At 39.1% G+C, this 11,805-nt stretch overlaps 1 protein-coding gene across 1 annotated transcript in view; it reads right to left on the minus strand.

Moving 5' to 3' along the window:
• LOC110442350 (dnaJ homolog subfamily C member 21-like) overlaps window positions 1-10,590 on the minus strand; it is a 27,640-nt gene extending 17,050 nt beyond the window's left edge. Inside the window, exons 1-9 of the mRNA XM_021485909.1 lie at window positions 10,499-10,590; window positions 8,128-8,252; window positions 5,671-5,799; window positions 5,026-5,120; window positions 4,743-4,868; window positions 4,083-4,256; window positions 3,369-3,419; window positions 2,733-2,812; window positions 2,180-2,292 (exon numbers count right to left, since the gene is read on the minus strand). Coding sequence (XP_021341584.1) covers window positions 2,180-2,292; window positions 2,733-2,812; window positions 3,369-3,419; window positions 4,083-4,256; window positions 4,743-4,868; window positions 5,026-5,120; window positions 5,671-5,799; window positions 8,128-8,242 — 883 coding nt within the window. The 5' untranslated portion in view covers window positions 8,243-8,252; window positions 10,499-10,590. The remainder of the gene's footprint in view (window positions 1-2,179; window positions 2,293-2,732; window positions 2,813-3,368; window positions 3,420-4,082; window positions 4,257-4,742; window positions 4,869-5,025; window positions 5,121-5,670; window positions 5,800-8,127; window positions 8,253-10,498) is intronic.
• Between the last annotated feature and the right edge of the window lie 1,215 nt (window positions 10,591-11,805).

Consider the following 11,805-nt stretch of genomic DNA (forward strand, 5'->3'; position numbering starts at 1 on the left):
TCTCTGGAGGCCCCTTTGGAAACCGTTTCATCTCGCTCGCACCACTTGTGTTTACTGCCTAGTCAGGTGACGTTATCGGCGCTATTTTTAGCAGGGCTTTCCCGAACAATTCAAGTGGTCAAACTGGACATTTGAAACGGACTATGAATATGGGGATAGCGATGTAACATAAGTGGAAGTGCATACAATACATACATTCATTAAAAAAAAAACGCCTTTTCACGTGATGTCCCTTTAACACACAGCATAAATCAAACATCACAAGTACAAATAATGAAAAATATACTTAAATTATGAATCTGAATATCACATGTCATAAAGTTCAGTATATACATAAGGAATACCTAACTTATTAGCCAATATGCATATTTGGAAGTATAGAAAGGTCAAATCAAGATTTAGGTGCGTAAATTCTAAACCATTAAACTTTAAAATTATTCTGATTCATCATAAATTGTCTAACAATTTTGTTAAGTTTCAGCAGCTATGGTACTATAGACACATTTACATGAATACTTTAAGATACTTTAATATGGTAAGTTTGGTAAACGTAGGTGAAATAACATGGAACTTATGCACTGGACAAACTTCAGTATTAAAAATCAACAAAGGGCCATAACTCTTTATAAAGTACAGAAGAGACCTAATTCCTGTGCATTGCACACCTTCTGTGGCTGATGCTGGTATACTTCAAGTCAGATCAAGATTTCTGAAACGGTTTAGAAGTTATGCCGCAGACAAACTTTAATATAAAAATAAACAAAGGGCCATACCTCGATTTTAGTGCAAGAGATTCCACCTTCCCAAGATACTTTATTATAGTAAGTTTGGTAAACGTAGGTGAAATAACATGGAACCTACGCTCTGGACAAACTTTTGTATTAAAAATAAACAAAGGGCCATAACTCTGTATATAGTGGGGCACGCGACCCGATTGCAGTGCGTGAGATTTCGCCTTCCCAAGATACATGAATATGGGAAGTTTGGTAAATGTAGTGGAAATAACATGGAACTTATGCACTGGACAAACTTCAGTAATAAAAATCAACAAAGGGCCATAACTCTGTATAAAGTACAGAAGAGACCTAATTCCTGTGCATTGCACACCTTCTGTGGCTGATGCTGGTATACTTCAAGTCAGATCAAGATTTCTGAAACGGTTTAGAAGTTATGCCGCAGACAAACTTTAACATAAAAATAAACAAAGGGCCATAACTCTGTATATAGTAGGGCACGCGACCCGAATGCAGTGCGAGAGATTTCGCCTTCCCAAGATACATGAATATGGTAAGTTTGGTAAATGTAGTGGAAATAACATGGAACTTATGCTCCGGACAATCTTCGGTATTAAAAATAAACAAAGGACCACAACTCTGTATATAGTGGGGCATGACACCTAATGCTAGTGCACTGCACGTTCTGTGGTTGATGCAGACATACCTCAAGTTGATTCAAGACATCTTTAACGGTTTAAAAGTTATGGCCCCGACAAGTTCCGATTAGAGAAGAAGAACCAGTACTACCGGTAAAACAATGTCTCTCTTCATTCGAAGGGGAGACATAATAATCATATTTAATAATACAGGTACGGATAAATGAGGTTTAATTCTGATATGTCAAATTATTACAACAATTAGCTACATGTAATTTGCAGGTGAAAAAAATGCCCAGCATCAAATCAAAACATTCTACTTAAGATATTTACAAAACTGCACAGCAGTTAAACGTGCATCAAACTTTACCACTTGTATATTGAACAAATTTGCCCGGTTTGAATTTTGTATGAATTTGTTGTTATATACATCTATTTGTATCTACCAGAAAGGGAACAAATATACAGGTCTCTACATTTTATATTCATTTGGTAAATTATTATTATCATCTTATATGTACAATTTATTCTTCCGACAATAAAAGTTTCAAATGTTTTCAATATATATATATATACAGCAGCTTTTAAACAATTGCTACCAACCTTAAGGGATTTTTCCTTTTGAAAATCACATTTGTGTTACTACAAAAGTATTTAATGTTTTTAACAGATCCTATCAAAAACCTTACAACCAACCTTGTTACACAGTCATCTTATTTAAGTGTATTACTTTACAACCTTGTTACACAGTCATCTTATGTAAGTGTATTACTTTAATGTTCTGATTGTAATTCTCATGTAACATACCTTCTGCGTGCACCTCCCCAAACTGGTGAGACAGACTTTTCTCTAGCTTCTGTAGGTCATCCTCGAGCTCTGTCATGGCTGACCAGTCCGTCTCTTTGTAGTTCTCCATTTTCCTGAAATACCAGAAAGCAATCTTAACAGATCTAAATTAAAGCTTACAATCAAAACCGAACCTCAAAACAAGCAGGCTCAGAGACACTAGTCAAGAAAGCACCTGTTGTATCTAAATGCATCATCCTATAAGGCAACCAAAATAAATGAGGGTTCCCAGCAAAAACAAGTGTTTCCTTCGGAGTCTTCTGCTGGAGTGACTTAAAAAATTCCAAAACTAATCTTCTGCACTATATGCAATATTTGGGCCCCTTCACCTTTATCCGTTTTGTACCTACAAATTCTGCACTTTTGTGTGTCTTTTGAACACATACAGTTTACCCTTTCTCTAGAGTGTAACCCTTTACGACCTCTAAATATTATTTTAATGAGTTTGTAAGCTTTACAAGTAAATAAATATAACAAAACTTGTTGAGTGGAAGAAGATTTAACAGAAACTTACTTCTGCTTTTCTTTGATCTGTCTCTCTCGGTTTTCTTTAGTTTTCTTCTTTATTTCTTCATTCCTTTCCTCCAAAAGTTTCTGAAACAGATATTTGTTTTCTTTCTAATGATGGCATTAAGATAAAGGCATCATTGTGTGAACATACAAGTATGGCATCGCCATATAATCAAAAACTTCTATTGGATTTACTTATGAAAGAACAGCAAAGCTGTGAACATATAAGTATGGCACCATTGTGGAATAAATGTTCCCTAGTGTTGTATGCTTAGTAACGTTAAATAACATCCAGAGAGTACCTACTAATCAATCATTAGTAGGGACAGAATAAAGAAAATGCCTGCAACCTTTTGAAATATGCATATGCCATACACTGAAATTATACAAATTTATTAACCATAAACTATACAAATTGAAGATATTTTCTGAAAATGGACATCCAATCACAATTAAGCAAGAGTGTAACGTAATTAATTAATTTTGTTGATCATTGCTATCATGAAAACTCTTCAAATTTAAATAAAATCTTGCAATGTTCAGAAGTTATTGTCTGAAATGACTAAAGCCAATCTGATTCCACTAGGTGTCTACATCCAGTATCCCCCCCCACCCCCGGAGATCAATCAGCAATACCTACTTTGTATGCTTGTACTCGTTTGTCACGTTTCTTTATAAACTTCACCAAGGCCTGAAGCAAAGAATACACAGATTTTTATAAAAGCGTACAAACATTTCAACATGAATAATTTTGAAAAGTATAAATGGACTAGTACAATCTGGGGGGATATCACATGGGAATGTAAAATGAAGCGTCAATGTAGTAAGCTATTTGGTAATGTATAATATTTATTCATGTTCAGATTCTGGAACACGCATCATTTTCTGTAAGATCCCTAGAGCTGTTAGAAAATCAAGCACTTTTCTATAAATTTCCTAATTTTGTACAAATTCTAATAAAATTTTCTTCATAAAAGTCTTACTGGTACATGTACTGATAAAAATTTCTTTTACATTTTAAGGTTTCTTAACAAAATAATTTTGAACAGTTTCCTAGATAACATGGGAGGGAATACCGGATACATTGTATCAGGTCCAGTACACTTGACAAGAGGAAATGGATTACTGAACCAAAGTGCCTCAACAGTTAATTTTGTTACAATGCCTTGTAAATACACTGTGAAAGCCTACTTATTATCTCATTAACCAAATTCTTAAAAGTTTCTTCTAGAGATATTTTTTCTACTGCTAATCTATACATTTTTTTCCTTTTAATCATTAACACTTGGCTGTGTGGCGTCGTGACTAGGTAGATCATCAGACCTATAACAAAGTGCGGCCCAGAAACTCTCACCCTAATCTGTTCATTCCTCTCCTTTTTGGCGACATCCCTTAGCTTCTTGTTTTCAGCCTCCATGAGCCTGCGACATCGGCGGTCTGGTGCCTCCCTTGTATCATATTTCTCCACCCACACAAATGACTTGGCTGTCTGGAAACTCTCCCAGAAGTCGTAGAATGGCTTCACCACCTACAGATACACCAAGTGAGAGATAATTTACAACCAATAAATGTATCTACTAGATCACATCCATAAGTGTGCTGTTGAGTATTAGCCCCTGCCAAACAATGAGCTAGATATGAGGAAGCCAGGTTAAAAATTATAGTAATTAATAAATCAACTAACTATCAAATGAATAGGGAATGTGTTACTGTTTCTGAATCATTTGCTTGTTAAGCTAAGGTCATAACAAAATTAAGTTGTTAAAATGTTTGAGCATCAACTTTACTGAAATTGTCTACTATAGTACATAGTTCAGGCAAAATTAGTTTAGTCTACAGGAATGAAGAGCAATAAAAACAGATATGATTTCATGTTAGCTCTACAGTTTACAGGCAATATAAAGTAAAACAAACCTTATCTTTGGGTAGATTAATATCATTTCAAACATGCAGAGTAACAACACAAACTAAATTTTGTATCTATACTTCACAATGGTAGACCATTGATACTCACTTCTTCATAAGAACTCTTAGAATCACCAAATTCTGGAAAATCACAGTCACTTTCATCATCATCCATGAAAATGTAATCTTCTTCAGACACCTTTGTAAATACATCCTTGTATACACAGTAAAATCCCTGGAATAAGAAAAGAAGAAATTATTTAATGTTTCCTTAAATGCTTTAAAGTTAAGTACTTTGTAATCAATGATTGACAACATCTAAATTTTCACAAATCACTCATCTCATTCATTTCCTGATACACAGTATATATCTGAAGTGAGCAGAGACTTACATTTTCATCGTCGTCGAATCCAGAGTAACAAGAGGAATTGAAGTACTGAAACACGTCCAAACTGTCGTCTTCGTAGTCGTCACCGTGACCTAGGCCTAAAACACAAATACAAAATATCTCTATTAAAGCTAAACCACATCACTTATTCTGAATTTTTATGTTAATTACCACTGAAGCCAGAATGTTTCCCAACTCCAGATACTCCAGATATTTGAGGTAGATTCAACTTTACTAACTCAAGCAGGGCTTTCAGTAGACTAAGAGTACCCTTCAGTGTATTTTAGCTTTGACTCTTGGGTTTGAGAAGATATGTCTATTGGATGCATAATTTGTCTCTCCAAAATTCAGGGAAAATTCCATTTGACTTCTGAACTTGATAAATGCCAAGGGTTAACTGAACACCCAGCTCAAGAATAATATTCCTAAATTTGATAGCATAAATTTTACACTCTTTGTGATGAAATGTGTATACATATATTGTTAAACTGATTTATGACTTGATTTTCATGGCTTATGGCCATTTTGCAGTTCTGTTCCGATTTACTCCAAAATTGATATAATTTACAAAGGGCTAAACAGTTTGCTACATAAACAAAGCACGAAGCCAATGAATTCAAACATTGGAGATAAGACAAACAGACTTACCTCCCTTGAGTATGGCCTCTCTGTGTCTGTCATACCATGCACGCTCCTGTGGGTCACTGAGTACATCATATGCCTGCTGTACAAGTCGGAACTGTGCCGTACATTCATCAATATTGTCAGGATTTTTATCTACAAGTGATAAAGCGACATTTTATACAAAATAAACCCCCTGTTTTTTGTGTGTTTATTTTTAATCTGAAGGTTTGATGACATCTCATTGGAGTGAGTGGGGTCTAAATGATTGTTAACTGTTGTATTGAGCCCATTAATTGAATTCTCAAACTCTGCTCATTTAAATCATAGGTCACAACATTCACCAGAAATGTCCACATATATGATAACTGGTACAATTTAGACTTGATTCATTACCATTTATGGTAGCTTCCCCTACAGAAGAAAATTCCCCTGTTCTTTGAAATTCCACTTATGTGCTTCAAAATTCCCATATTTCAACGATATGATAGTGTATTTTCTTCAAAATATTTCCCCTATATATGTTTTCTTTTTAAGTTCAACAGTTAAATGCATAATACTGCATATATACATTTTCTTCACATAATTTTAACAAAAATTCTGTTTATAAATTCAAATGTACTGGTATTGCACACCTGTATGTCGGACAAAACATTTATCTTTTACCTTCATGACGTTACAGCCATGTATCAAAATTGTGATTTCTCCCAAATTTGAAAAAAAGAGTATTTTCCTCTAAAACTTAGATTGATCCCTGATCATGATGACCGGTCTGGACCCAGTACTGCACTGTCAGAGCTGGTCTGGACCCAGTTCTGCACTGTCAGAGCTGGTCTGGCCCCAGTACTGCACTGTCAGAGCTGGCCTGGACCCAGTACTGTACTGTCAAAGCTGGTCTGGATCCAGTACTGCACTGTCAGAGCTGGCCTGGACCCAGTACTGTACTGTCAAAGCTGGTCTGGATCCAGTACTGCACTGTCAGAGCTGGCCTGGACCCAGTACTGTACTGTCAAAGCTGGTCTGGACCCAGTACTTCACTGTCAGAGCTGGTCTGGACCCAGGACTGCACTGTCAGAGCTGGTCTGCACCCAGTACTGCACTGGCAGATCTGGTCTGGACCCAGTACTGCACTGTGAGAGCTGGTCTGGACCCAGTACTATACTGTCAGAGCTGGTCTGGACCAAGTACTGTACTGCCAGAGCTGGTCTGGACCCCGTACTGCACTGTCAGAGCTGGTCTTGACCCAGTACTGCACTGTCAGAGATGGTCTGGACCCAGTACTGCACTGTCATAGCTGGTCTGGACCCAGTACTGCAGATTGATCCCTGATCATGATGACAGGTCTGGACCCAGTACTGCACTGCCAGAGCTGGTCTGGACCCCGTACTGTACTGCCAGAGCTGGTCTGGACCCAGTCATGCACTGTCAGAGCTGGTCTGGAACCAGTACTGCACTGTCAGAGCTGGCCTGGACCCAGTACTGTACTGCCAGGGCTGGTCTGGACCCAGTACTGTAATGTCAGAGCTGGTCTGGACCCAGCACTGTACTGCCAGAGCTGGTCTGGACCCCGTACTGTACTGCCAGAGCTGGTCTGGACCCAGTCATGCACTGTCAGAGCTGGTCTGGATCCAGTACTGTACTGTCAGAGCTGGTCTGGCCCCAGTACTGTACTGTCAGAGCTGGCCTGGACCCAGTACTGTACTGTCAGCGCTGGTCTGGACCCAGTACTGGACTGTCAGAGCTGGTCTGGGCCCAGTACTGTACTGCCAGAGCTGGTCTGGACCCCGTACTGCACTGTCAGAGCTGGTCTAGACCCAGTACTGCACTGTCCGAGCTGGTCTGGACCCAGTACGGCACTGTCAGAGCTGGTCTGTGCCCAGTACTGCACTGTCAGAGCTGGTATGGACCCAGTACTGAAATTTCAGAGCTGGTCTGGGCCCAGTACTGTACTGTCAGAGCTGGTCTGGTCCCAGTACTGCACTGTCAGAGCTTGTCTGGACCCAGTACTGCACTGTGAGAGCTGGTCTGGACCCAGTACTTTACTGTCAGAGCTGGTCTGGACCAAGTACTGTACTGCCAGAGCTGGTCTGGACCCAGTCCTGCACTGTCAGAGCTGGTCTGGTCCCAGTACTGCACTGTCAGAGCTGGCCTGGACCCAGTACTGCACTGTCATAGCTGGTCTGGACCCAGTACTGTACTGCCAGGGCTGGTCTGGACCCAGTACTGTACTGCCAGGGCTGGTCTGGACCCAGTACTGTACGGTCAAAGCTGGTCTGGACCCAGTACGGCACTGTCAGAGCTGGTCTGTGCCCAGTACTGCACTGTCAGAGCTTGTCTGGACCCAGTACTGCACTGTGAGAGCTGGTCTGGACCCAGTACTATACTGTCAGAGCTGGTCTGGACCAAGTACTGTACTGTCAGAGCTGGTCTGGACCCAGTACTGTACTGTCAGAGTTGGTCTACTTGTTTTGTTGGATCATATACCTGGATGCCATTTTAAAGCCAGTTTTCTGTAGGATTTCTTGAGATCTTCGGCACCGGCATCCCTCTCTACACTCAGAACCTCATAGTGACATCTCATTTTTGTCCTTCCCGCCATTTCTGGTTTTCTGTAACAGGTGAAAATCCAAATATCTGGGTTACATCTACAAATGAAGCTGGAGAATGAAGGATCTGATTTAATATGCATAAGAGTACTTAAAGTGATGTCATACATGAAATAACTCCTGATAGGACTAACTTAAAACCACAGCTGTGTTCCTAGAAATGGAGCCGAGCTTAAGCTGCTTTTGACACGTCAACATTTTTTTCTAAAGCTGTTCTTAATTTAGTTATAACTTTGATTTCATATTGGGCATGGATACACTAACACTTTGTAGCATAATTATGTAATGTTTGTGCTCCCCTGCAATTTGTTTGTTAGTTTTGTTGCTGAATATGTCATCATGCGTCACCGACTAAGAAAGCAATGAAAAGGGATGTCCATGTGTCATAAAATAAATAGACTAATAGAATCTCCCCTACCTTGAGGGTGTGTTAGAGAAATCTCCAACCCGAGGGGTGATGTTTTTTGGTTGTCTAACACGAGGATTAGACCACCAAAAAACCACCCCGAGGGTTGGAGCTTTCTCTGTCACACCCTCAAGGTAGGGGATGATTGTTCTTCTCCCATCCTATTATTTCAGTCACAACTCCACTGACAGTAGTCTGTTTGTAAACAAAAACACATGTGGGGTATGAATATCTTCATTTACTTTTGATGACGTCACAATTAACAGCGACACATTTTAATGACGTCACAATTGAACATATGCTAATCGGCACGAGGCTATCTCCCCCTAGGGGGCGGCAAGCTGGTCTTTCCCTGCTAAAACAGGAGACACACCTGTGAAGGGTGGGAGAAACACTGATCTTATGTGCACAGACAAGGGCACCAGACCACAGGTAATAAGGGCAACAGACCATAGGTGGTTCTGACAGTTAAGCTAAGATTTAGTCTCCCAGTCAAAGGTGAGATGTCTAGCAGTGAAGAGTGACATGACAAAGTTTTGAATAGAAAGCAAGAGCATTGTTTTAACTCAGGTATCTGGTATAATAGCCATGACTAACACTGTAACCCGTCATTTTAATGGTTTATATGGGGTACCAGGTATCTGGTTTAATAGCCATGACTAACACTGTAACCCCTCATTTTAATGGTTTATATGGGGTACCATGTACCAAGCAAACTCTACTCTAGTGCACGTGTCTCCAATTCAACTTAATGGACATCAAGTGGGAAAGCTTCCTAATTCAGTGGCTACCGATGCAAGAACCTTGGATGTGCTATTAACATGCTCAAGGACTGGAATCTGCACAGCAATGCTGTAGAATTAAGTTGAGGAAAGAGCTTTATCTTTCATTTCAAAGTTTTGGAAGGCCCAGTGCAAGCTATACCATTCATTGGAAAATAACTCCTATATATCAGGCTATCAGGGAAAGCCTTGTGAAATATTTAAGCCATTCACAGTAATGATTGTGTATCATTTATGATCAACAAACATTAACAAGAATTATCAGACTAACAACAGCTGATATTTTAAACATACAAGTGGAAAAATTCACATTTTGGAACAGTCTTTCTTTTATTTTTCTTGGGGTCAATCACATGCTGGAACATTGCTAAAAGTTCACGTCCAATCACCTGATGTGGAGACTTTAGTCTCACCTCCTTATAGACTGAACTTTTGTATGTGTAGCGGAACTGGACTGGGTTGATCGTTGGCGACCAGATAGCTCAATTGGTAGAGCATCCATCTAGAGCCCGGTTGTGCATTTTCCCTCTCCTGTTATAAATATATATGCGCACTTGCCACTGCTGATCATATGCTAGAAGTGGTTTTTTTTTCAATGTCATCATATACAGATAGAGAAAGTCCCTTTTCAAAAGTAAAATGAAAGAATTCAGCATTTCATTTTTTTTTTATCAAAATCACATGCTCTGATATATCTTTTTAAACAAAAGTGCATACATCCTGGAATAGCTCGATCTCCTTGGAATGAATTAGATTGAACAGTTGAAGAAAAATCACCTGAAAAAATAATTATTGGAATACGTTGGGTCATCCCTACATTCAACAGATCGTATTTGCTACCACTGTACAGTATCAATATATGTGTTGACAACTTGACACTATTACTAACATGATTTTATAACCCGTCCCAGGGAATTTTCGGCGGATGACATTCTCTTCAGTGTTAGTGATCGTAGGCAGTCGTGGAGAGAACATATATCATGTCGCGATAGAAAGACCTATATTTAATTGAATTCAGCACTGATCAAGTATAAATGGAGTATTCTTCAGTTTTATCTTACCTATCTCCACCTTCGTTCAAAACATCACAGGTTTCTTGCACAATCAACACGCTGTCGTGTTTTTTCCTAGTCAAATTAATTTCACACCTCAGTAGTGGAGAGGTAGACAAAGGGAAGTAACCTAAATTAAATACCGCGGGAAAAACAAATTCTTGTCATGGATTTACATAAGCCACTTTAATTATTCAGTTTTGAAGGGTTTCTGTTATAAATAAAAAAAATGATAATTATACTTGAAAATCATTTTTATTATTGTAGTATACTTTGTATGAATATGAAACAAAAATTCAGCACATCTGTTTTCAAATACTAAAATGTAAAACAGTAGAATCTGGTTGAATTGAAAGTTAGTAAAATTTGTCTCTGCCAATCAGAAGACAGGGGATGGATTTTATATAAACCCAAAAATTGTCTGCACCTGCTCATGACCATAAGAGCATTGTTCATATTAAGTTTGTATACTAAATACGCCTTTATTAATAAGTGCTGAAGAAGTTTTTTTTTTAGTTCTCTGAGCCACGAGTGATGATTCAGACATATGGTTTTAAAGATTTGACTCCACTTCCAGTATTGGGCTCTGCCCCTCCACTCCAGTCGGGCCACATTCTTTGTTTATAAATCGAGTCCCCTTAACCAAGTGATGCTTCAGACAAAATTTGGTTCAAATATTAGCTGTAAAGTGGAGGAAGTTGAGGCACGATTAAGTCTAGTGGTAGGGCTCGTGACCGAAGGGTTGCAGGTTTGGGTCACGGCACGGCACGGCATGGCACTGTGTTGTATCTTTGAGCAAGATACTTTACGCCGCTTGTTCCAGTCTACTCAGCTGTAAATGAGTACGTGGTTGGGCTGCGAGTGCTAGAATTGTTGAATGCAAGCTGTGAGCGCCGACATGGCAGCACTGGCTGTTACTCAGGGAGTTGAGAAAGATATTGGCTGGTTGCAAAGGCCCTATTACCACGGATAATAATTTGTGAACTGCTTTGAGACGACCTACAAACTCATAATGGCCCTTTGAGTCAAGTGAAATAAAATTGCAACCAATACATGTATTGTAGTAGCAATCAAGTGAATGACGTTATCAGAAAGACCGAAAATGGCATAAAAACTTGTTGTCGACGTACACAGAAATAATCTATCACATAAGGACCTGTGTTTACCTGTGTCATGACACTCATTACATAAGCTGTTATGACCACACGTTTAGTGACACAAAGCAGAGCTGTGATGTGATTAGCTGTAGGTTCTTACGGTTTAAATTTCGATGTACAGTTTGTAATAACCAGCTAGACAACCTCCAAGTGTCACAG

This window comes from Mizuhopecten yessoensis, unplaced genomic scaffold (assembly GCF_002113885.1).
Source record: "Mizuhopecten yessoensis strain PY_sf001 unplaced genomic scaffold, ASM211388v2 scaffold716253, whole genome shotgun sequence".
NCBI classification, from domain to species: Eukaryota; Metazoa; Mollusca; class Bivalvia; order Pectinida; family Pectinidae; genus Mizuhopecten; species Mizuhopecten yessoensis.